This window comes from Molothrus ater, chromosome 2 (assembly GCF_012460135.2).
Source record: "Molothrus ater isolate BHLD 08-10-18 breed brown headed cowbird chromosome 2, BPBGC_Mater_1.1, whole genome shotgun sequence".
Classification (NCBI taxonomy): domain Eukaryota; kingdom Metazoa; phylum Chordata; class Aves; order Passeriformes; family Icteridae; genus Molothrus; species Molothrus ater.
Genome location: NC_050479.2, coordinates 3,268,861 through 3,295,383, shown reverse-complemented (window position 1 = coordinate 3,295,383; position 26,523 = coordinate 3,268,861). Strand labels below are relative to the sequence as shown.

Here is a 26,523-nt window from a genome sequence, read left to right as displayed (position 1 = left end):
GCTCTGCTTGCAGTTGGATCAGCCTCAGCGTAAGCACTCAGAAATCTGCCCGTGGGTATTAGTTTGAAAGTCAAATAAACTTCCCTGGATTCTTTGGCACAGAATGTGTGCCAGCTTCAAATGGCAAAATCCTTACTGGGCTGTGGGCTCTGTAAAACTTATATAATAATAATAGAGCTCAGCAGTGCTCATTATGCTTCCAAAATCCTTGTGTAAACCAAGAGGAGGTTTGTGTATATGGAGGTGGGATGGAGAAGAACCATTACTAAAAACTGCTTGTGAATCAATTTGTTAGATCCTCTCCACTGGGGAGCTGGAACTGATACTTGCAACCTCTTGATATATTGGAGGAAAAACCAAAATATCAGGGGCTTAACTGGAGTGGAAGTCACCCAACTGAAACATTATACAATGCTTTGAAATTTCAAGAGAAAGGTTCTAATCTCTTGGCTGTCTTGCTCATTGTTTGGAGATGAAAAGGGAGGAAATCAACATCCCCATGAAATACAATTACTATAAATTGCTTTCTTTTCATACTGTTCATAATGAAAATAGGAAAGTTACCTACTCTGCAGGAGCACTGTAATTTGGTGGATGTAGACTGCAAGAGCACATTCAGCAGTGCAACACTGCATTTCTACATCAACCAACTGATGGAGAATATAAAATATTGTATAGCAGTGCTGACTCCAGATTGCTCTGAAGCCATGAAAAATAATCTCTGCAGTGGAAGAATAGAGAGCTCCTTAAAGTGAACTCCAAAACTGAGCTGATCTTGTGCAGAGAGTTGATCCTGAGTCCCAGAGATTGGGTTCTACCATCTTGGAGCTCTTTTCCACCTTAGTGATTGTTTGTCACTGCTGCATCCAGGGATTCCCAGCTCTGTGGTCTCCATGGGACACCTGGAAATGAGAATTTCCTGGATCTGGCAGAGCCATTCCCACAAGCACGGGAGGTGGATGAGCTTTTGCTCTGCCCTGCTTTGGGGGAGATGGAGCAGCACCTGCAGGACAAACCAGTGAGGGACTCTGTGTGCACCTCTGGAAAAATGCATTTCATCTTTCTTGGGTTGGGATAGGAGGAGAGAAGTGAACTGGGACTTTCTGCTGTCTTTGTGTGGAAAAACTGTGTGTTGAATGCCAGCAATCATTACCAGCTACAGAACAAACCTCCCATTTCCTTTTTTTTTTTTTCCTAAGGTTGGGAGAAGGCGGCATTGGGAGAGGGTGAGGTCATCTGCTTCCACTGAATAATGCTGCAATGAGCCATTCACTATTTCTTGTTCTTTTTATTGTACCAGAGTCCCTGGTCAGAGGGCAGGACCTTACTACAGCTGGAATCATCTTCCAGGCAACCTGTGCATGGTTGGGTGTTGTCATAGGGAGCAATGAGAAATTATAAACCTGTCAGAGCAGGACCAGCTTTTTAAAATTGGGTTTTTTTTTAAAGGAATGAATTCTGACTTGTTCTAATTTTTCCTTCCATTTTTACGGGTTGTATTTTTAAGCTTTTCTCTTCAGGCTGAAAGCTCAGAATCTCTTGACACCAGGAATTGTATCTTTTGTGAAAATATAGAAAACTGTGAGGCTCCTAAGTGTGAAAGGGTTGTGCCAGCACTGGATCCTGAGTGGAATACCCTGGCTGGTACTGTGGAAGCACTCTGCCTTTCTTACATATTTTTTTTTTAACGTTCAGGTCTCTTATACAAAGGCCTGGGACAGGGACAGTGTTTTGTTTGCACAGCTGGGAATTCTGGGGTGCCCCATGACTGCCAAGTGCTCCAAAAGGACAAATAAAAATATAACACTGAATAAAAAATGGCCATCACACTCTAACCAGGAAGGGACCTGCCAGTGAAACCATCTCATTTCCATTCATGGATAGGGCTGTGAATTAAGGGAAGAACATGGAAGATTTAAGACTGTTTATGGCATTCAGACATCTGCTTTTGAAGTTTTATGTCATTTTGTGACTTCCTCTCCTCAGTAAGAAAGAGACATCAAAAAGAAATTATTGTCTCCAACCTATCTGCTTCTTCTCTAATGAAAAAAAAAACGCTAAATCAGATAGGCTGGAAAGTGTCAATAGCTCAGGAATGCAGGAATGAGGTTAATGGACAAATATAGACGTGGTGTAAGCAGGGCCAGACCTCATTAACATATTTGGAGTTACACCCATTTATACCCAGCCTGGCTTTGGCCCTGGATCAGCAATTCCCCAGTGACCAGCCTGCATCAAACCACTGCTGAATTTGGCCCATTTCATCTGACATCTGCATCCTGCCTCGAAGTGGCCTGTCACACTTACTGCACATCACATCACACCTGCCCAGGCGGCCAGGGGCAATTGACTTTTTTGTTTAAAAAAACCACCAAAAAAACAACAAAAATTTAAAAAAAAAAAAAATCAGTCACATATCATCAAGAAAAACAACATTGTTTTAGGACTCTTATCTCTTCACTCCCAAATATCCTGTTTCTTCGAGCTGCGGTGGCCAGGACCAATAGAAACCTCTTCCTGCCATTGGCTGACTTCATTTCCCAGAGTTAGCACAATCTCATCCGCTCTAAACAACCTCATCAAAACTTCTTTCTGGTCAGAGCGAAGCAATAATTATTATTAGCAATTATTAGCGATCAATAATCTTGATCACATTATGGCAAGCACTATTAAGGTAAGGAGGGGGTACCTTTTTTTGGTTGGAATTTTTTTCTCACTGCCGTGTTCTTTGGTTTCCTTTATCAACCTAGATAAGTTAGAATTGGGCAACACCCCCACTGCCACAATAGAGGACAACAAGATTTCCTTTGTACTGCCTAGTAAATTTCCTTTTTCCTACTCCAACCATCCGCAAGGCTTAAAAACTTCAAACTCGGAAAAAAAATTGGGTTTTTTAAATTCACTGTTCAGTGGTGTGGATTGCATAGACGAAGCCCTTTTGTGAGAGCTTCAGAAATTTCTTGTAGGTATCCCTCGGACAACTTGGATGTGTTTGTGGACTGCCATGAGGGGAGAGGGTGCGCACTGGAAGGAAAAACCGGGCTCCTAAGGGCGCTAAACTTTTGGATACTTTGAAATGTTTCTCTTGCGGATGGGGACACAAATGGGAAGGAGAGGCGCCAGCTCTTGTTTCTCTCTCTCATGCAGGTGTTAATTATGTGCTTTTCTAGAAATTCTTAGCCTTAAACTCGGGACTTTTCTGAATGTTATTTTAATGGTGGTGGGAAGATCTCACGGGCGTGTTCGTTTTTTATTGTTTTAATTTTTTGGACAATAAAAATCTCCTCTTGTTGCATAATTTGATCTCGGTGCATGGTTTGTTGGCTTTGGGTTTGTTTTTTTTTTAAGAATGGCTTTGCTGAGTTGTTTTGGGCTGTGTCACTTAGAAAGTTGAGTAAATCTGTCTGTCTATCTAGTTTTTGTTTCTCTGGACAGCAGTTACCAATAGAGCAATAGCTGTGATTAATTGCAGAATGTAATTAAGCGATTTGTGATAGTGAAACTAATTTTACATAAAGAGCACGGACAGTGAGGACTCTGCTGTGTTGTTTTATCAGGTTTGGGATCAAGGTATTGTCGGATTCAGGTCTGAGGTATTTGTTTTCTTCATGGCATTGTCTGTTTCTGTACTTTTCTGATTATCTCAGAGATTTAATGAGGGGTTTGGAATAGCCTGGCTGTTGGATAAGCAGGGCTGCATTTGGATTTTTCAGTAAATTCTGCTCCAGTGTTTACATTTCAGAGATCATTTGATGCTTTTTGTTACGGTTTTGGGAAGCCGACAGCAGTGCCCGAGGGCAGTGTGATTGAAAAGTCGAATGAACCTTTTGTTTTTGTAATCACTGATGTTTTCATGGGGCTATCAATAGAGACATAGATCTGACTCTCCTCTGCACTGCTGGCCAGCATCTGTTAAATGCTAAATAGCTCCTGAAACTGAATTCCCTTTGGTTTTGCCGTGCATTTGAGAGCATGCAGGACATGACAGGCATTTAATGAAAATCTTGAGTTTCAGGGAGTCAAGTTTTGGCTAAAAGGAGGGCTGTGTACTGAGGTTTTAATGGTGGGTTTGCTTCTGTTAATCAGAATATTGATGCAAAATTTATTTTCAAAAATGATGGCACCCATGGATGCCGTTTGCGTTTTAGGTAACTTCTATTATTTATTTCCTTTATGTTTCATATTGACTGAATTTTAATAGGCTAGAAGATTGTTAAATGATACCTAATGGTTGTTATTTAATCTCCACCTTACACTTAGAGAACTGTTTTATACAGCCTGGTAATGCAATGTACTCAGCAAAATGGAAAAATGTACAATTCGCTGCCCTTGTCTGGAGTGTGAATCTTGCAGGAGGTCTCAGGCAACCCAAAATGTTGAGGATTTTGCTGCCCAGGCTGCTGGGAAGACCTTACATGCTGTAGCAAGAATTAAAATTTTATTTATGCAAGTGCAAAATGTGAAATGACTGGAAAGAAATGACAGGTGCTTTGTATTCGAGGTGCAGGAAATGTGCTCTGACATGAGGCTGAGACAGTCCAAAGATTTTCAATTCCTCTTCTATGGGGAGTGGATAAAGAAGCCTTTTAACTGAAGGATTTCTGAAATAAAGACATTCCCTTTGAAGGCCAGGCAGGTGTTTGTTTAGCTTTTGCTAAACTGTTACACACATACATATATTTAATCATACAAATATTGAATATAATGGCTTGTGTTGTCTGCTGGCAGTGGGGAGCCCAGCTCTCCCAGTGTGGAGAGCCTCATCTGGGAATTCACTGACTTCTTTGGGCAAGCTGTGGAGTCACTAAATTTCAGAATTAGGATGGGAATGGTTCTGTATTTGTTCACAACGGGGCAGAGACTTCTCGGAACCTGCAAAGGTGACATTCCAGTCAGGGTGTCTGATTCATCCTTTCCCTCTCACCGCCCTGCAGATGGACCCGTGGGACACTGGGGCTCAGCAGGAACCCTGCTGGTTTCACTGGGGCTCACTGGGCTCTGGGCAGGCAAACCCGGCTGTGAGTTTCTGGGGCTGTGAGTTTTTGGGGGCTATGAGTTTTTGAGGACTGTGAGTTTTTGGGGGCTGTGAGTTTTTGAGGACTGTGAGTTTTTGGGGGCTGTGAGTTTTTGGGTGCTGTGAGTGAGTTTTTGGGTGCTGCGTTTGACATCCTGAGCATGATTTTCCCAGGGGATCACTCTCTCCTCACCTCATGCCTTCCTCCTGCTGCCCTGCTGTTCCTTTTTCCCAGGAAGGTGAAAAGGTGGAGGATGAGGCAGCAGCTTTTTCCCAAGCTCTGACATGGATAAATAATATTAATCCTGACTTCTCCATTGGACCATCCTTGCCCAGGGCTCAGCAGGAACCCACCTGGTTCCACTGGGGCTCCCTGGGGTCTGGGCAGGCAAACCCTGCTGGGAGATTTTGGGGGCTGTGAGATTTTGGGGGCTGTGAGATTTTGGGTGCTGTGAGTGAGTTTTTGGGTGCTGCGTTTGACATCCTGAGCATGATTTTCCCAGGGGATCACTCTCTCCTCACCCGTGCCCTCCTCCGGCTGCCCCCTGTTCCTTTTTCCCAGGAAGGTGAAAAGGTGGAAAGTTTGTCCTGAAGAGGAGGAGGAGGAGGAGGATGAGGCAGCAGCTTTTTCCCAAGCTCTGCTGTGGATAAATAATATTAATCCTGACTTCTCCATTGGACCATCCTTGCCCAGGGCTCAGCAGGAACCCACCTGGTTCCACTGGGGCTCACTGGGGTCTGGGCAGGCAAACCCTGCTGGGAGTTTTTGGGGACTGTGAGATTTTGAATGCTATGAGTGAGTTTTTGGGTGCTGTGTTTGACATCCTGAGCATGGTTTTCCCAGGGGATCACTCTCTTCTCACCCCGTGCCCTCCTCCTGCTGCCCCGCTGTTCCTTTTTCCCTGGGAAGGGGAAAGCGCCGTGGTAGAAGGTTTGTCCTGAAGAGGAGGAGGAGGAGGAGGATGAGGCAGCAGCTTTTTCCCAAGCTCTGACAGGGATAAATAATATTAATCCTGACTTCCCCACTGAACCATCCTTGCCCAGGCCAGGGATCTCTCCCTTGGATGGGGAGAGGTCAGTGCAAGAAGCTGTGGAGAGGAAGGTGGTGCAAGAAGGTTCCTGCCCAGCCAGGATTTTGGGTTGATACTTCATATCCCAATACCTGGTGCATACTCAGCTGAGGTCTCTGTTATATTTTTTTGGCATTTTGAAGGATGAAATGTGGTTTTTCAAGTGGAAAAAGTCTCCTTAGAGTGAAGAGTTCAGTGCTGACAGGTTTCCCTCTGGCTCAGGTGGTGTCTGACAGCTCTGCGGTGGCACAGCAGTGCAGAGCACTGAAGCTGAACATTATCAAATAAATGCAATTATTTATATTTATTAGTCACACTAATTATTGTAAATACAATTTTAGAACATATCTGAATTGGGCATCAGTCTTTTGTTTGTGTTTTGCCTTTTTTTAATAGAATGGAGCAAAAATTAGTTAAAGTCACCTTGAGGTGCAGTAAAAATAGTTATCCTGGAGGTCATTTTGGTGTTTTTTCCCATTAAGTAGAAAAGTACAACTAGAATTCTAATTTCTTGTCATGTTCAAGCCTTGCTCTGTTTCTCTCTTTGCCTGCCAGTGCCATTATACTTATTCTTAGAAAAACTCTTCAGTACGTTGACTTTATAATGATATATTTGTTATACTTGTGGATATTTCTTTAACTTGCACCTAAATATGCTCACATCCACTCTTCATTGTTATTTGCTGAAGTGATAGAATGAATTTGTATGGAATCTGTGATTTCAGGGAGAAGAAGTCTGTGTGTTTGATAAAGGACAGGAGAGAATATTTGTGGTTTCTGAGGCTTGAGGGTGTGGATGCACTGATTAAAGCAGAATATAGGAGGCAGGATTAATTTTTTTTTTTGAGGAATTTTGTTCTGTGCTTGTCTCTATACCATCAGATTTTTCTCACTTTCTTTAGAAACTCCAAGTAGTCACTGAAATGCTTCTGAAAGCTGGAGACAGTTAAGAAATAAATCTGTTCTTGGCATATGGAAATGTTTAGGGCTTTGTTTAGAGGATTGCATCTGCACTGAGTCCAGCAGAGCTGACACAGTAATTTGTACTTTTGTTCCTTGCATTACAACAATTATAAAGATTATTATCTTTTTTTTTCCCCCCCATCTCAGTTAGCAGCTGATCCAATGGCATATTTAACTTGTTTAACTTTTTAACATATTTAAGTTTGTTAACTTTATCAAAGCTTGTAAATCCTTCTGTTGGCTTTGGTGATGTTGAACATTTAAATTTTGCTGAGCACACACCTGAGTGCTCTGGTGAACCAGAGACAGCAACAGAGCCTTAAAGCACTTACCCTGATCCTCCACTCCTCAATCCAAACTTCCACCAATTTCATGAAGGTTTTATCCCAATAAAGGCAGCAGAATCAGAGCTATAATTATTTCCAGGTAAAGCACTATTTCTGACTCAAATACAAATGTGCAATTTCAAGGCAGAAATGAACAGAAGTTATTCTGGGGGGATTTTTGTGTTGTTTTCTTTTGCTTTTAATCAGCAGTCATTTAACTCAATTTGGTTTGTGTCTTCATATGCCAAAACCAAGTGAAATATAAGGATTTTGCTTTCTAGAATTAAGTCCCCAGGCAAGGAACAACAGCTGGAAAATGCATATGTTTGACTGTCTGAGCTTGTTGGTTTGTTTGTTTTTCCTGAACAAGAACTACATTATCCCTTAACAAAATGTTTTTCAGCAAGTTCCCCGTGTTACAAAAGGCCTTTCAGAAATAATGTTCAAAGAAACAAGTGCTCTTGGAGAATGACTTGCTGGAACATAAACACAGAAGCAGTTTTGCAAAATATCAATGCCAAAAAAAAGATATTTATTTTCCAAGCAACGCTTTATAATTCAATAAAAATATATAATGCTGTTTACTCAGGAAGAAGTAGCCTTTGTAATGCAACTTTCTGAATCAAGCCAAGAGAATTATTTAGAAAATTGGGAAAAGAAAAAGAAAAAAAAGAAAAAAAGAAAATTTTGCTTTGCATCACTCATATTATGAATTGTAGCAAAATAAGGGTGATACAGTAGAAAATATCACAGTGCCAAACCTTGTCAGGGTAACTAATTCATTGACTGCAATGGGATTTTTATCATACCTATCTTTGAAAAATTAATTTCTTTGGATAGGTAATTATACAGCCACCTTGCTGTCTTTGATATACATATATTTGTTTTAATTTATATTTGTGTATTGCAGAAGAAATTTTTGCATGGAAAACATCAACAAAGATAGGAAAACTTTGAAGCACTTATGTGAAAAAGGCATCAGTCGTTTGCTCAAGGAATGGATGTGTCTTTGTGGTTGGAGGGGTTGTTTTGAATTTTGTAACCAAGTCTGTCTGAGCTTGGAGAATGCTGTGTCCCTCAGTTTATTCCTGCTCCCTTAGAAGGACTGTATAATCCTGTAAATAATTTATAACTATGAACAGAGAGATTATAGGAAATCTAGTGAGATTGGCTTGCAAATATTACCTTTCTCCTTGAATTGCATCTTTAGGCACTGGGTTACCAATTTTTACTATGCACAGAGAAAGACTGGACATTTCTTTCAGGAAAGGGGTATTAGTGGTTAATAAATACAATTCACTGTGGTTTTTAATAAGTGTTGTGTATGAACCAGCAATTACCTCTTCTGGTAATTATCATTATCAAACTTGTTTCAAAGTAAAATCAATGAATTGACAATTATTCGTCACGAGAATGCCATCGAACATTAAAAGTTAAAAAAGAATGATGACTAATAGTGAATTTTTTTTTTTAAGGGCTAGGCTGAGGGACTCAGAGTGGCCAAGGGAAATGGTTTTTTGGGAGTAGTGAGTGGAAGGCATGCCTAGGATGTGATGTGTTCCCCTTGCAGGGCTGTTTGTGGGTGGGAAGTGGTGTCACCAGGCTGGCGTGACCTCGTCACCCTGAGAGAGGAGCTGACTTGCTTAGTCAAAGGTGTGTGCTGCCAACACATGACAGGGACTGGCTTTATGCAAATACCTGCAGGAAGGGGTGGATCCCAGTTTTCGGGAAGTGGCAGGACTCTTTAAAGGTACCTGCCTGATTGGACAGGGGTGACAGAGTGGCAGACCAAGACACACGGTGCCACAAGTGGAGAAAAACCCCCCCAGGAGCCTGGAAATGCTTTGTTTGACAAATCCCTCATTGCAGCAAGTTAATTCTACGTGGAAGGTTTTGCATAACTGCAGGAGTTTTTTTTTAAACTTCATTCTTCAGAGCTGAAAAACATCTTTTTTTAGACTCTCTGTTTATTACCTTGATAAACAGCAAAATGCTGCCACAGCAATTACCTTGATGATAAAGGGTCTGTAGACAGATACTTCCTGCATTCATTTCCTACCCAGATAAGCTGCCAAAATCAGGGACTACCAATACAGGAAATGCTTTCAATAGGAACTTCCTATCTGTTAATATCTAATTCACTGGAAAGATCTGAGTCCTTCTTGTTTCATATAAAGGTAATGCTCTACCTGATGCTTTTTAAATACTCAAGCCCCAGCACAATGCATCTGTTGCTGTAATAAATTTCAAACCAATGCTGTTATCCTGGACTATGAAATACCAGCATTTTTCTCTGCAGGGGTAGGAAAAGTGCCCCTGCATTTTATAATAATTGGGAATCAGGATGCTTCAAAATGCGCTGTCATTCTGTCAGATGAAAAATAATCCTCCTTCAAACTCCTTGTTGCTTGAATCCTTTGCTCATTTCTGTACATCTCCAAGTAAAATACACATTTCAGTAGCACTTTAGGTGGACTTCTCCAACAAATAGTTCAGAGCATGTTCTGGAGATCTTGGAGAATTTTTTTTTTGCAATCCACAGTGCCGTACATATTCATCCAAAATGACTGAAACAGAAATTTTGCCTCACAGTGCTGGGAAGTAAAAAAATGACTAACCTGTGTGTTTGAACCTCTGCTAAGGAAAAGAGAAAAGAGCAAAGGAAATAAAGACAGAAAACCTCCACTGCTAATCGTAACTTCAGGGTAATTTGTTTCAGGCACATGAACAGCAGGATGAATGAGGATTTATGAAACCTGGAGTGAAATTGGCCAAAATGAAGTCAACAGTATGACTTGACTGGGGCCAGGCTTTCACTCAATTTATTCAGGAGTTCAGCCCAAAATTTCTGTGTTGTTTTGCCAGTGATTCCGCTGGTGTCATTCCAGGTTTCTGCCACTGTGAATGAGATGGGTATTTTGGCCTTTCCCTGCAGAACTGAGAAGTCTTTTGCTGCTGTGGCTTCGTTTATATCCCACCTTCTCATCTGGGAAGAGCAGTCCCACATTCAGTTATCTCCTCAGGTTGCTAAATTCATGTAGTGCTCTGGACCTGGGGTCTGAGGATCTGGTTGGGTTTACTGAGGCTGGGAATCTGAGGCTGGATTCACAGGCCTTTCCAGACACCATGGTGAACACATCCCTTGGAGATTTCTTGGCTGTGGGACAGGAGGGCACCTGACCCAAAACCCCAGGTACTACAGAGGGGTTCTGCAAGCTGGAGGTCGATTATGACAAGTGGCTTTCCCAAGGCCATGGGTGAAGAAGCTTTAGGAAGCTGCCCCTTGGCTTTGGGCTCACAGGGGTGCTGGAGAGATGCACACTTTGTCCTGAAAGCAATGTTCCTCAGATGTGGTTTAGTCAACTCTTATCTGCTGACATAAATTTTTATAATTTTTAATCTTTGGCGTGCTCACAGCAGCTTTCCTCATGCGTCAGGTATTCCTTTGGAAGTGCTCAAAACTGTTGCTTTTTACTAATCAGATCAACTCACTAAAGTGGTGGCCAGAGACATTTTTCACATTATTTCCATGCAGGCATTACCTTTTAAAATATTTCCCCACCATTTGTCATCGAGGCATCGTTACCTCTGCTGTTTTCATGGAATTCAGAATCCGATTGTTTAGTCTACGTCAAGGGGGGAAAACGAGGGGGGTCCTGTGCCTTTAATGTTGTTTATAACAGTTGGACAGAGCTTGTCAGGTGAAGGTTAATTGCTCTCCAGTTAAAGCAGTTCTCTGCACAGATGGGTTATCAGGGCTGAACACTCGTTACAAGATTAATCTCGTTTCCGACAAGACTTCCCTTTCCTCCAACTGATTTTTGCTCAGCCATTGGACCTGTCAGCAGCCGTTAGGAGAAGGGTGGGTTACCTCTGGGATATTAATGCCTGTGAGCAGCCAAACAATGCAGAGCGTGTGTCATATCGGCGGGGAACATCTTTAGGAGACAGCACATTTCAGAACTCCTCTGAAGGTCGAGATTCATAAACAACAGAAACAATCAGGAGTGTTTGTGTTAACCCTCCTTGTGGACACAAGCTCGTAGGCTCCTTTTTTGTGTCCCTCCTCATCTCTTTGGACTTGTTTTTTAAGGTCCAAGGGTGTGTTTTTGGAGAAAATTTTAGCCAGCAAAGCAGCCCTGGTGAGATGTGGAACCCAAGATGCTTCTGTCTGGTCGATTGGTGGACAAGGCCTTCAGTTTATGCTTAAATGAGAGGCAATAAACCTCTCATGGTGAGTGGTGACCACTCCCACACCACTGGAGAATGGTGACCACTCAAAAAACCTCAAACTTTGGGAGTTCTGTCATGGTCTCTAAGCCAAGACAGGTTTTTTTGGGGTTTTTAAAATCAGGTTAAAATGAAAGGGGGAGGAAAGGGAGCATGACTTTCATTAGAATCTATCTGTACTTAGCTGTGTAACCTAGGAGCCTTGCTTGAATTGTGGTCAGTGGAGAGAAAAGGGTGTCTGTAGGATGACTCAGGACTCCTGCATGTCAAGGTCTTACCAACATTTTTCAGATACTCTCTGAGGCATTTATTTTTCTCCATAGACGTAACATTGGGAAATAGAGGCTATTAATTGATGGACCTAACTTAGGCCCATCACTTAAACCATTAAACCTGTTGAACTTTCCTCTTTTTTCCAAGCTGGAGCCATTCAGAGGTGGATCCACTGGGCTGCAGAGGTATGAGATGGATGTGAAGTGTGAGGAGAAGCAGGCACATCATGTTCTTAGCCCAGTTTTGCCTTTCTAGCCAAGGCTGCAGCAGCTCTGCCAGTCCAGGCTCATCCCGAGCCTTTGCATGGACTGAGTTCAAGGAGGCTGAGGCACGAACACAAAAGTCTCCCTCAAGTTTTTGGGTGTATTTCAGGAGTTCTGATACAACCAAAATAACACAACTTGGCAGAAGGCTCTGGCTGCCAGCTCTCTGCCACGCAGCTTTAGTCAGTAAATTCTGAAACACTAAACAAATATTCAAGGCAACAAACAGGGTGGCTCTGATGTTTCCTTTGAGTTTCCTGTCCTGGCTTGGGATCAGCTCCATCCTGTCGATGGTGCTGAGTCTCTTCATTGACTTCTGTGAACTTTGAGTCGGGCTGGGTCGTCCCAGCCAAGAAATGCAGCTCTGTGGAGGGTCCTGGGCTGCATAGCATTCACTGGATGATTTATTTCCAGTTTGTTTTATAAACATGCAACAAAACTAATAAATTATACAAAACTCAAGTTTTCTTCTAAAAAAAATCTATCCGCAAGTTACTGACAATTCTCTAATTTTCTTTTTTTAATTTTCTTTTAATCATCAAGTAGTTTAATAACATTACTGCTGAATTCTTAGGGTTTCTCATACTAGCGAGATTAAAAATGCATTTTCCGTTGATTTAGAATCCACAGGGTTTAGGGAAATTTACTTGCTCCAGTTACAAAGCTGAAATGAAAGGTAGACAGGAATGTAACCTCTGGATGTCATCCTCTTCAGCTCTGTGCATTCAGAGCCAAAGCAATTCAAGAGAGTGAATTCCATTACTGGTTCTAATAAGATAGGAAAATTGTATAGTAAATCTTTACAATGCCAACCAAATCACTGCTGCTTTATGCCAAAGGAGGCAAGTTTAGTAGAAAGTTTTTTAATGGGCCAGGTTGAATTATTTTTAAAAGAAGAGAGTCCCTAAGAGGTTGTTAAATCTCTGCTTAGAGCCCTGAATAGGGATCTTGTTTTTCAAGATGCTGATCGAGTTGAGAGTTCCTGCTGCCTGTGCTCAGTGAGAATTCAGATGGTTTTGAAGAGGGAAGCTTACACACAAATAGGAATTGTTGTTGTGCCACTTACCTGATGCGAGAAAACCCCTCCTTGTCAATACCACCTTTCTAGAAAAAGGAAATTGAAAGTGGATTTTCCAAGGAAAGGTCTTTTTTTAGCAAAACAATGAAATCTTTAATGTGAGGGCAGCGAGGCTCTGGCACAGGGTGCCCAGAGCAGCTGTGGCTGCCCCTGGATCCCGGGAAGTGTCCAAGAACAGGCTGGACACTGGGGCTGGGAGCACCTGGGACAGTGGAAGGTGTCAGGAGTGGCACTGGATGGGCTTTAATGTCTCTTCCAGCCCAAAACATTCCATGATTCTGAGATGATTTGGCTTTCTCACTTAGAATGGGAAGCTTTAGATCCAGGCATTCAAAATGAACGACAAACTCCAAAGTTGTTTGGTGGGCAAGTGGGTTGCAGATTTGACAACTGGAACATCCTTAAAAAAAAAATCATTTTAATAGATGTTGGAAATATTTTGAGCTAAAGCACAATCTGTGAAATGTGCATGTAAATTACTGACTTTAAACTCATTCTTCGTGAATTTTCTCTCTGCAATGGTGCCCAGATCCTTTTCAGTCAGCATGAATGTGAAGTCTTATAGAATCACAGAATCATTGAGGTTGGACAGGACCTCCAAAACAACCAAGTCCCAGCTGTGCCCCATGGGCACCTTGTCCCCAGCCCAGAGCACTCAGTGCCACCTGCAGGGGACACCTGCAGGGCTGGGCACTGCAAAGCTCCCTGGGCAGCCCCTGCCAAGGCCTGAGCTCCCTTTCCATGGGCAAATTGCTGCTGCTGTCCAAGCTGAGCCTGCCCTGGCCCAGCCTGAGGCCGTTCCCTCTGCTCCTGTCCCTGTTCCCTGGGAGCAGAGCCCGACCCCCCCGGCTGTGCCCTCCTGGCAGGGACTTGTGCAGAGCCACAAGGGCCCCCCTTATTTGCTGTCTTCAAATTTACTTCTTTTTCTCCACATCACATCCTTAATGTAACCTTTTAGGACTCAGACCACACCAAATTCCGTTTCAAGTATGTTTCTCTTCCGAGCTTGGGTCTTCATAGAACTGTTTTCCTCTTTTGTAGAATTTTTATTCAGCCTCTATCCATCTCAGTGCTTCTTGGAAGATGCAATTCTCACCAGCTCTCAGCATTTTTATTGGGCATCTTGTGATATTTAGCAGCTAAGGGTCACTTTCTTGAATTATGTGAACATTTGAAATCTTCAGTGTTCACTGACAAAATGCTCTAGTTCTAAAAATTTTATCTTAAAAGCCAAGATACAGACCCAAAGTACATTGGGTTAAGTACTTTTTTTTCCAAAGCCTGATCCAAAACTCTCTGGTCATGTTTCTGGTTTGTAAGCTGGGATTCAGATGTTTTCTTGTCATCAGGTTAAATATTATTCCTGCAAATGTCAAGAAATAAAGCTGGAAGTTCAGCCTCTTGGAGAAATGTGTTTGCTGTGTAGTAACTGCCAAAAGCTTCAGTTTATATTTAAAAAAATTGAAAATATTCAAATTTTGCATCACAAAATTGTGATTATATAAGCCCAAGTAAAGAAAATGCATTTCTATTTATATATTCATAGAAATTTTCCCTCCAAATATTGCAACTTAGGGAGCTTTAAGGCTTTTATTACACTATAGAGGACCAATTAAAGATGCTCTAGGTTGCTTGAGAAAGGTCAGCATTAAATGGGGTGTCTAAGACCCAAGGCATTGCTTTGCTTTTTTTCCCCTCCTGATTCTGTGTTTCTTTCCTTAGTGAAAAGAAGAGAATTTCAGAAGGTTGAGTAAGAAGCTGAGTTAAAATGTTGCAAAAAGTTTTATATGAAAGTCTCAAGGTAGAGGTAGAAAGCAGTAGGATGTGATATTGAAATTTAGGTGACGAGAAAAAATGTTAAATTTTCTGTGAAAATATTCAGAATTCACAATGACATGACCTTAAAAATAATGAAATTTCAGGGGTAAACATATATATATTGCTCATCTTATCTGCCTTCTAATTCACAAATATTTTACTGAAAATGAAAACCAACAGTGTTCTTAGCTGACTCCAGAATTTAGGTTCAGAGGAACCTAAGGTTCAGTAAGATCATGAAAGTTGGCAGCCACCATTGTTAAAAAGGAAGCTTGATAAATCCTCAGACTTAACTCTTTTGAAATCCTAGCTAAATAGGATTGGGATGATGCTGAAATAAAATTTCTAAGCTTGATAAGGACATTAAAGCTAGACTCTCAGAAGGAGAAATTTTATTTAAATTTTATTTTAAAATAATTTTCCTTCTATTCCATGAACAACTGAAGCCATAATTATCAGTGCCAGTCAGTGCTGCTAAAAAAACCAAACCAAAGTGAAAGGTGAGAAAACAAAATCTGTTGAGGAAGTGCTTTGAGTCATGAAGTGTCCTAGGGAGGACAAAGTTTTCAATTTTTTTTGAAGATGTCAGCTTGGTATTGGAGAGACTCTGTCAGAAAAAAAAAAGCAAAGTCATTATACTGTGAATTTTCATGGCAGTGAGCATAAATCTGTAATCTCCAGTGTTCCAGAGACCATTTACAGTCACCAGCCTTGTTTAAATGAATGAGAAGGCGTCCAAGCAAAGGCGAACAGAGGCCCAAACCTCCAAAAAAAAGTCTGGATTTGCAAACAGAGAAGGGCTATACAAAATATTGCCTCAGTTAGCCCTGGCTTTCCCAGATTCCCAAGTCCCATTCCCAGATTCCCTGGCTGACTCTTGTATTCCACACCTTCCCCATGCTCCAGCCACCAGCAGAACCTCTGGCACCACAGACTTCAGCCTGGTTTTCATCATCCATGGTCTTTCTTCACCAGCTTTCTTCCATCTCATTTTGCACTTCTTCATCTCTTTCTCTGTGTTCTTTTTCACTCGGATTTCAATCACTTTGCTTTATTCAGTCCTCAGTTCCCCTCGACTTCTAAACACGTATTTCTGAAGGACAGGGATGGTTTTACACTGTTTGCCTCTCTTGGGAGGGACTTTTCACAAGGGATGCAGGGACAGCACCCAGGGAATGGCTGCCAGTGCCAGAGGGCAGGGCTGGGTGGGATCTTGGCAATGAGGAATTGTTCCCTGGCAGGGTGGGCAGGGCTGGGATGGAATTCCAGCCCTGGATCCCTGGCAGTGCCCAAGGCCAGGCTGGACACTGGGGCTGGAGCAGCCTGGGACAGTGGGAGGTGTCCCTGCCATGGCAGGGGTGGAATGGGATGATCTTTAAGGTCCCTTCCAACCCAAACCATTCCATAATTCTGTGATCTTCACACAACCATCTAACATCCCTTTCCAGCAGAGACACAGTTCACCCAACTCATCAAATCCAGGTCTTGTTGAAATGTTTCTAACAGTAGTTTGTTCGTGCGGGAAAATCTTTCCCTCTGAATAATGAAAATAAGGGAGGGAAACAGTCCAAAATGTATCATGAGCAGCCTCTTGTTTATTCCTGTTGTTGCTGGATGGGGCATTTTGACTTGTTTGATTCCATGTGATGGGTGCTGGCTCTGGCAGAGGACGGGGAGAGAGAATTTTCAGTTGCATCCACAGATCCTCACTGTGATGTGAAAAAAATCACTCTGTATTTTAAGAAACAGCTGGTTTATTTTCATGTCTTCATCTGAGACACTTTAATTGCGATTTTCAGAGCTTTTCTATTTCCCACTGAATTTTCATTAATAGCCTTTAAGAGCTTTTCATCTGCCTTGAAATGGGATATTATTCTGCTCAGCTGCTAAAATTGCATGGGCTGCCACCAAGCTCAGTTAATGCTGAAGTTCTTTTAGTGCTCTGAAAAATATCTATTAATTAGATACTCTTAGCTCTTATTTGCAAATAGTTCTATTTATGGCTCATATAAAAGATAAATTTGGAATGCAGATTTTTTAGCTACCAAGTTTTAAAATGAGCAGTGTGGTTTTTGTTGCAAGGAATGATGATTTTACTGACACTTCAAAAATTCTGTAAACTTAGAAAAATATCCTGAGAGATGTTCCTAGAAATACAGAATCAGGAGCTCTGGACTTTGATATAAATAAGAATTAATTTTTCAAATAGCTAAATTAAAAATATTCTTTGTACATATTACTGAAGTGGTTTTTTGTTATATATTGGCACAGTCACCAATATAATATTTAATGTACTCAGTATATAAAACCTGTCTGTAGAAAAAAGTAGAATATAAGATGTGGCAGGAATTTTAAATGTTTCTAGAAAATGTTTTCTCCACAGTTTTGTCTGAAGCCTGAAGCTTCAGAGGGTCATAAACAGCTTTAAAACACGAGTGGTCAGTGATGAAATACTCCACATGAGGAAACAAAAAGTTTTACTGAAGCTTTAGATCTGTTTTCCATATTCTTACAAAAGAGTTGGTTTCTAAAGATCTGTTTTAGATTTAAGTCTCACTGGAAGTATCTTTAAGAAAGCTTTTAAATACTTAAAAATGTTCTGAAGAATCAGAGTTCCCCTGATTACACCAGTGAAGTGTTTCTGTTTACTCTGATGGAGCAAAATGAATTTGCTAATTGTTTAGGTAAAATTGGTGTGTGAAATCCTCAACAATCTGGGTTTGGCTGGCTGAAAAATTGTGGTCTTGAGAAATGGATGCTTTGAACAGATGCTCAGTTCAGACCCAGATACCAACAAGAAAGATGGAGAGGGACTATACTAAGGCAGGACAAGGGGGAATGGCTTCCAACTGCCAGAGGGCAGGGATGGATGAGATTCTGGGAATTAGGAATTGTTCCCAGAGCAGCTGTGGAGCCCCTGGATCCCTGGCAGTGCCCAAGGCCAGGTTGGACACTGGGGCTTGGAGCAGCCTGGCACAGTGGAAGGTGTCCCTGCCATGGCAGGGGTGGGATGAGATGAACTTTAAAGTCCTTTTTTAACCCAAACCATTCTGGGATTCTCTGGTACCTGAGGCTGGACACCTCCATGTGCATCATCATTAACTCCTTGCCTTGCCAGTGTATCAATCACACCCAATTACAGAAACCTCATTAACTGCATGTGTTCCAGGTGAGCTGAATGATGTATTAATAAAAGAATAAGTCTTTTCTTGGTCAAAGTCCAATCTTCAGATGTAAAATAAAACATGAAAAGCCCCCCTTCCTGCTGTCATGTCAAGAGAGCACAGGGTGCCCAGAGCAGCTGTGGCTGCCACATCCCTTTCAGTGTCCAAGGTTGGACAGGGCTTGGAGCACCCTGCCACAGTGGAAGGTGTCCCAGCCCACATCAGGGGTTGGAATTAGAAGTTCTTTAAGATCCCTTCCAACCTGAAACTTTGTTTTTCCTCCCCCTTTTACCAAGCTTTTCTCTTTACCTTCATTCCACATCTTGCCTGCATGTGTAGTAGCCTTTCATTATTTATTATTTTCTACTCATTCAATTGAGAAAATAACCTCTGGCACAGCTGTGACAGTCACACTGCTCACACTTTAACTTCTGCTTTGTATCTATTTCCCCTCAGCTTGTGTCTCTTCTGTTTTAGCTGTAAGCATTTTCTGACAAGGTCTGCCTAATCCTTTGCCCTATTTCTGTGCCCAAGACAGCAGAACCCATTTATTTCTTGCATTTAGCGCTGCGTAAAATTCATGGTTAGTAAATACTTTTGAGGCACTGGAAATGTCCTTTTTGCTGCAGAATTACAGCAAGTTTAAGTAAAAGTGCACAGTAGGAAGTGAGCACATTGTGACATGAGTGTTGCCCCACATCTCCCTCTCTGCAGAGTGCACCTTTCATGGTCATGCCAGGTCCCTCTGACAAATGGTTGTGTTTGGGTTTTCACTGCACTGACTCCAACATCTGTGGGTTTGCATCTTTTATCAACAGAAGAAAAGAAAGGAGCCACATTTTTCTCTTTCATTACAGAAGATGTATCTCCCTACCCAAAGATTTCAAAGCTGGTCAGATTCTTGATGTCACGGATTCATAGAATAGTTTGGGATGGAAGGAACCTTAATGATCACCCAGTTCCAACTCTCTGTCATGGGCAGGGACACCTTCCACTGTCCCAGGCTGCTCCAAGCCCAATGTCCAACCTGGCCTTGGGCACTTCCAGGGATGCAGGGGCAGCCACAGCTACTCTGGGAACCCTCCCAGGAAACAATTCCTTCCCAATCTATCCTAACTTTACCCTCTTTCAGTTTGAAGCCATTCCCGCTTGTCCTATCACTACATATCTTCATCTTCCAGCTTTCCTGGAGCCCCTTCAGGCCCTGGAAGGGGCTCTGGGCTCTCCCTGGAGCCTTCTCTTCTCCAGCTGAACACCCCCAGCTCTCCCAGCCTGGCTCCAGAGCAGAGGGGATCCAGCCCTGGGATCAACTCCATGACTTCCTCTGGTCTCTCTGCAGCAGCTCCAGCTCCTCCCTGGGCTGGCCCCAGGCCTGGGGCAGCTCTGCAGGTGGGAAATCATCTGTGGAACACAGGGACAGAATTCCCCCTTTCCTGCTGCCCAGGCTGGGGGGTCAACCCAAGACACAGTTTGAGGAAATCATTCCAATTGTGTTGATTCTACGCTAGTTTTTTTCTTGAATAGTCCTTATGGCCAGAAAGGTTGGAATGATTTGTTCCTTCCTTACTTTTATTCCTTCAAATACAGAGACGGGATTTTAAAATGTCATGGTAACATTTATCATGTTCTTTTATCACACATGTCTCAATGAATGGTTTTTATTCCTGTGGGAGTTCAGCCCGTAGGTTTTCTTGGTCTTTTGAACATCAGGAGCATTGGAGACTGCTCAGGTCAGCCAGGAGCTAAATGAACAAGCTCATCTGGTTTTCCCTTCTTACCCAACAACATCTATCATTTCTCTTTATTTAGTCCATGCTTTCATTTTATTGCATTGCAGAGAAGCATAAATGGTGTCTGTTTACATTCCTTACTGATTCAGCTTGAAATGCTGACCAAGTATGGCTTGAGGAGTCTATAAAAAGATGGGGTAGTTTCTGCCTCTCAGACATGTAAAGGTGTTCCTGGAAGCTCCAGACCCAGAGTGCAAATCAGTTAAGCCTCCTCGATGATTTTGAAACCTCAAATCCTTTGAAATAGTTGGCAACCTGCCTGTTGCATATTTACAGTTGCACAACTCACAACTCTTCCCCTCTGTGACTTCGAAAAGTTCCTCCTTCCTTTTTTTCTCTAGGTCCCTTGGCAGCATCACAGCAGCTCCTCTGCCTCCCTCCAGCTCTTCCCCCAGCTCTCCTCTCCTTTATCTCTCTCTCTCTCCTTAGTGTGGCACATTGTTCTGGGGAAATGGCTTGTTTGGAGTTCACACTTTGTTTTCCTGCTGTTTTTCTGGGAAGCTGGACGTGGCACGAAAGATATGGGAACAGCTTGTAGGAAATGGGTTTGTTTGGGGAAACAATAAAAGAGAAACAGCCTGCATACCTCTCCGCCTCTACTGCTTGTTGGAAGGCCTGGATTACAGTATGTAAAGACATTTTTTGGGTCATTTTTCAATCCAGCCCAAAACAAAGCAAATAAAAATACATTTTTTTAAGCGTATCTTAACCTTTCATCCACCCATCTTCATTTCTTGTAGCAATATGTGTAAAACACTTGTTAGTGAGGTGTGGGGTAAAACCACCTTAAAAAACCATCTTAAAGGTTTCTATTGCTGTGTTAAATGCAGACCTCACAGTTCTGGACAGGAGATCCTCATCATTTGCATTGACCTTCTCAGTTCACTTCTCCATCAATGGCAGCAGCTGATCTTTTTTGTCTTTCTGGAGCTGTGTTGGTGCTGTTGCAAAAACCAGTCAGTGTCAGAGCTGCAGGGTCTGGATTTTGACTGATAACTTTGGTAATCACTAGTTTGGAAGAAATATTGCCACAGGGAAAAGCTGCAGGATTTTTCTTGCCACCACATCAAAGATATTGCCCACGTGCATTTTCCTTTTCTTCTTTAGGTGTAAAATTAAAAATGGGGCACGACCTATTTCTGCTGAATATGAGAGAGTCACAAGCTCCTACAACCATAAAATGATTTGAGTTGGAAGCTACAGGTTAAATTTGTGAGGCAGATCTCCAAAAAAAAAAGGAAAAAGAATGAAACAGTTGACAATTTTCTGAAGTAATCGTTTATATTTTGTGATTTTGAAGATTTTATTTAGAAAGGCATTGCTTAAAGTAATAACTTAGTTTAAAAGCAAAAGCACAGGTGTAAATGGGGTTACATTTTTTTATACTGTCACAAAGCAATTTGTTTTGTGTGTGTGAGAGAGAGTTTATTTTTGGGATGGTTCTGTTTTGATTTGTCTGGGGACAAACAAAGAATGTTCACTTTGTCTGCCATAGGTATGAAACAACATTTTCTTCTGATCCATTGGTTTGACTGCTTCTCTAAATGCAATATATAAAAAATACCAGTCTCTTGGACTTATTTTAGCTAATGTTTGAGCTAAAACAACAATATCCTTACTTTACATTGGTTCCGCAGAGTAAATGAAATATCCTCAAAGTAAAGCAGGCACTTAACTTTATTGCTGTTTCACTAAACCCTCTCCTGTGTTTGCACCAAAAGAAATTACTTAATGCTGTGACATTCAACCCTGTCTTAATTTCATTAGTCATGTTTTGTGGCAGATGACTAAAATAATGTGTGCAGAAGTATGAATCAAGATATTCATTATAAACAATTATAGGAAGGTATGCTGGGCTATACACTGCAAAGGTTATCGTGACAGGAAGTCATATTTTACATACACAGTGGGCATATTTGGAAAGTTCATTCTGAATTTAGAAGGATTACCCATCTGAGCAATATTCCATATGCTCCTGAAATGGGGAATACCATGAGAGGCATGCAATCCTACATATGTAATTATCCAGTGTATACATGGGAGCTCCAGAGTAAAAGGTGTCTGAGGGAAAGGAAGGGAGAAAAATATAAACAAAAGATTTTCTGCTCCAATGCTGTGCAAAAATGGAGAGCACTGTTAACAGAGTAAAATTTTAAAAAGTAATGTAAATTTTGGTTTAATTCCAGTTGTCTAATGTGGAGAAAGTCAGTAAAATATACAGAATTATAGAATCATGGAATGGTTTGGGTTAGAAGGGACATTAAAAATCATCTTTTTCCCACCCTTTGCCATGGCAGGGACACCTTCCACTGTCCCAGGCTGCTCCAAGCCCCAGTGTCCAACCTTGGGCACTGCCAGGGATCCAGGGGCAGCCACAGCTGCTCTGGGAAACTGTACCAAGGCCTCCCCTTCCCCTTCCAGGGAAGAATTACATCAAGACAAAATACACGTGGAAGTGAATAAAAAACATCCATACAAACAAAGATGGCTTGGGAAGCATTTGTAGAAGCTTTCAAGCAAGGAGATTCACAAGATTTGAATGTGGTCAGTGCTCTCTAAATAGCAAAGTGAAAGTTTTAAACACGTTTGAAGGTAAACACAGATTTAGTTGAGGTGTTGGGGCTGGGTTGGACTCGATGATCTTTAAGATCTCTTCCAACCCAGTCATTCTGTGAATTCTGTGAACCCTCTGAGATTCACCAGCTGGCTGGACTTGCTCACCCACCCAGCAGACAGCCCTTTGTTTTCCTGTGGTTTCCTTGGGGTGGGGGATGTTTGAAGCTGAGACTGCCCTGTCAGGGCAGGTTCTGCAGCAGGAAGATGAGTGACCCCCTGGTGACACAGCCATGCTCACCCTCGTGTGCGCACGTGCGCAAACACCACGCACAGACCCTGCAGGGAAGTGATGGGTCACCAGGAGCTCAGCTCGTGGCCTCCATCCAAGTGTTATTTCCCTCATGCTCTCAGGCATTCCTAAAAAACGAGGCTTCACTGGAAAGGAAACTCGTTTAGAGGCATTTTTTTTCTGGTTTCCTCAGTGCGGTGACTGTAAAGATCTCTTCATTCCTTCCCATACATTTTTAATCACTTTGCTGATGAGCTTGTCCTTGGTACATGCTATGCTTTAAGGAAATGTATTTTAATGCCTGAGTTATTTTTCCTTTAAAATTTCCTTAGAGATTGAGGGTGGGATCCTCTAAAAATGTTCATGTGTACATATACTTAAGAGTGTATATAAATAAATAAATAAATAAATAAACATATACAGATATATATTTGTATACATATGTAATATGTATATATATACATATGTATATATATACACATATGTACATATATACATATATACATATATATGTAACATATATCTTACATATATATACATATATATATATTACATATGTATATACATACATATATATGTGTGTGATATGTTTATTTATTTATTTATTTATTACATATCTAAAATAGGAGTGTGTAATTATATATAAAATATATCTCTGGTGAGTCGACCCACCAAAGTGAACAAATATTAAATGTAGCAGAACAAATTATAAATGTAGTGTATAACCTTGTAGTTTTCCTTAGATAGAAAAGAGTTTCAAATGTTACCATAACACTGGGCAGATCTTTTGAGTAAGGCTAAAAAAATAATGTGAAAATTTTTCTCAGTAAAGTTTGCAAACTTTATTGAGGCTAGTTATTTTGTACAAGGAAATGCTTCAATTCTAGACAGAGAATAACTCTGATTAACACAGAGTAATTCTTGAAGGAAGCCCAGCTGAACTGCTGGGGCTGGCCAAGATGCAAAGGATTTTAAGAGGAATAAAAAATGGATAAGATTGATGGTCTAAAATGGGATCAGTGCCTTGTTTTGGGCACTAGTTGGTCTCAAGACTCTCTCCCAAGGTTCTTTCCCAATGTCATTTTGATCTGTTAGCTCCTAGCAGGTGTGTGCCGCCTCAGTTCCCTTCCTGTTGGGCTCTGGGCCACTTTACAAACCTGCAATCAGCTTTGCAAAACAAATTTTTTGCTGGAAAGGCTGCTGAAAAAACACTCAAGATGTTTGTACTTTTTAACAAAGTAGAATATTGGCTGCTCCTTCAGATTGATATCTGAAAAGCAAAGTAGCAGCAACAAGCTAGCCCTGGGCTGAGATAGAAATTAAAGGGTTCTACATCAAAGTTTTCCCAGTTTTCTAGGCATTTTGCAGGCCTAGAAATTAACAGCCAAGCATGAAGGAGCAAAAAACTTTCATCTTTCACAGTTTATAATTGACAATACTCTCAAGATGAAGAAAAGTCTATTGTATTGACTGGAAAAAAAGTCATTCAAACTTCACTTCTCGAGCTCTTTCCATGGATGGAAGTGCTAAAATAAGCATACAAAGCTCCAGTTTCTTTAAAAATGCAATATATTGTATGCAATATACAATCTGCAGGATATATTTGTATTGTTTCCAGCCCTGGTGATTTAAGGTTGACATAATCATTCAGAAACATTTATTCTGATCATTGTGCTGCTGCAACCCTGCACCCTCTTCATTCAGCTCATGGTGCAGCTGATAAAACCTGGTGCTGCCTCAGAGTTTTAAATAATTTTCCAGCACTTTGCTCATGCAGGAGGAGATTTTTGATGTCCACTTTCACTCAGGAGCCTGCTGCATTTCTCTGGTCATTGTGAATGGGCAGAGCTGCTTCCAAGCAGCTTGAAGCCCGCTCAGTGCAGGGTGGAAGTTTTCATCTCTATGGCATCTGTAAAAGAGTTTCCTACTTCCATGTATTAAATCTTGGCTTGCTGTTAAACTATTTATTTGCACTTTGCTGAGAGAGAAAAACTGCAGGTGAAATAATTGATTGTGAAATGGCAACTCTTTAATTCAGGTGCTCGTGCCTGCTCTGGAAAGGGCTCTACTCAGTCTGATAATTTTAATGTGTGAAATGCAGCACACAGGAGAGAGACATGTTTTCTAACACTGATTTTTAGTATTTTTGATCAAAGTTTCACCATCTACAATAACAAAATGGTAATTTTTTATTTTCTGAAGCCCTTGCAGACGTGGAGTTGAATGGCTCATGCTGCAAATATTACCTTATGGTTTGCTGACATTTCAGGAATGACAGTTTATTAGAAATTGTGATAAGGCACCAGGGCCTGCATTTGAATTTATATTATTTCAGAATTTGTTCATTAAGACACAAAATATTGAGCCTTTGGGCTTAGCCACGAGGCCTCTGCCCATGTTAGCGGTGAAGTCAGAGTTACGCAAAGAGGGCTGCAGGATCAGGCCTCAAACATCTGCTGCCGTTTCCCAGAAATTAATCCAGCCTGCAATTCCATAACATCACTTTGATGGATGCTTGATTATTCCTATTTTCAAGTGGGCCTCCAAACATCCTTGTATTTTTCTCAGCAAGAGGTGAGGAGAGCTGATAAGTGGCAGCACCGGGCCTGTGTTTGGATTAACACGGAGTCTCCAAGTGCTCCCTGAGAGGAGCTGGAGGATGTTGGCTGAGCTGGCAATCAGATTCTCATGGGTGGAGGTGAGGACAACATCTGTCTTTCCTATCTTGTACTTGCCAAGGCTTTTTGTTGTTCCTGAACTCTCCTCATGAATATAATATGTGGGTTTTTTGTCTGATCTAATGAATCCAAGACTCGGAGATTTAGAAGGAAAACATATTCCAGATGTGCCTTGCAATTCCTGACTCAGGTGACTGCATTTTAAGCAGTAACCTTTTCCAGTATGTTCCCCACGCCATATTGAATATCCTCCTCCTGCAAACAGTCAGGAGAGGCTTGTACAAGCATCATGATTAATAAGCTACAGCAAGGCTAAAACATCAATCATTTGCCTTTTGTTTCACCCGATTGCTGCTGGATGCAATGAATCCAAGGCTCAAAGGCTTGGCTTTGGAGCAGGGCTGCAAATTTTGGCTCTTGAAGCAGTTCAACCCCAGCTTGTTTCCTCGTGCAGTGGTGCCTGCTGCAGACGTGAGCAGAGCCTCACACTGGAAGGGTTCCCACTCCTTGGGGAGGTTCTGGTGTCCAGCCTCCCCGTGCTCTCTGCTCCAGCCTGGAAATGACATTCCTGGCCTGTTTGAAATTAGGTTTTCACTCCAGATGAGCAGCTTCCTAGAGCATCAGAAGATGCAGTCTGAGGGAGGATAGGATAGGAGAGCAGCAAGCAAGAAGAGTGACTTGCTCGAATCTTGTGCCCTGTGTACTCTCCTCCACATTCTCACCTGTCCTTTCTTTCAGTAACAGTTTGTAATAAAATTTACAAACAGTTTGTAATTCAAATTACAGTTTGTAATTCAAATTTACAAACCTTCAACAACCAATGTTAGTAGGTATACAAGGGATACCAAGAGCACCAAAGCATGGAAACACTTAAGGAGCTAATTGCACGGCCTTGATGGGAGCAATCTTCCCTCAGAAAATGCAGGTCCTCTCCAAATGTGACTGTTTATTAGAAAGTTCCAACATCTGCAAAACACACGCTGGTGTGTTACAATTAATCCTCATAATAAA

The 26,523-nt window shown here is 41.6% G+C and overlaps 1 protein-coding gene across 2 annotated transcripts in view; it reads left to right on the top strand.

The window, feature by feature from the left end:
- The window catches only part of ERG (ETS transcription factor ERG), a 104,002-nt gene that overhangs the window by 39,088 nt on the left and 38,391 nt on the right, over positions 1 to 26,523 (top strand). The window contains exon 1 of one of the 2 annotated variants that reach the window (XM_036392264.2): positions 2,598 to 2,674. The exons of the other annotated variant lie outside the window; for it this stretch is intronic. Within the exon in view, the coding sequence (XP_036248157.1) occupies positions 2,657 to 2,674 (18 nt within the window). The 5' untranslated portion in view covers positions 2,598 to 2,656. Of the gene's footprint in view, positions 1 to 2,597; positions 2,675 to 26,523 lie in introns of those variants that run through there. 2 annotated transcript variants of the gene reach the window in all.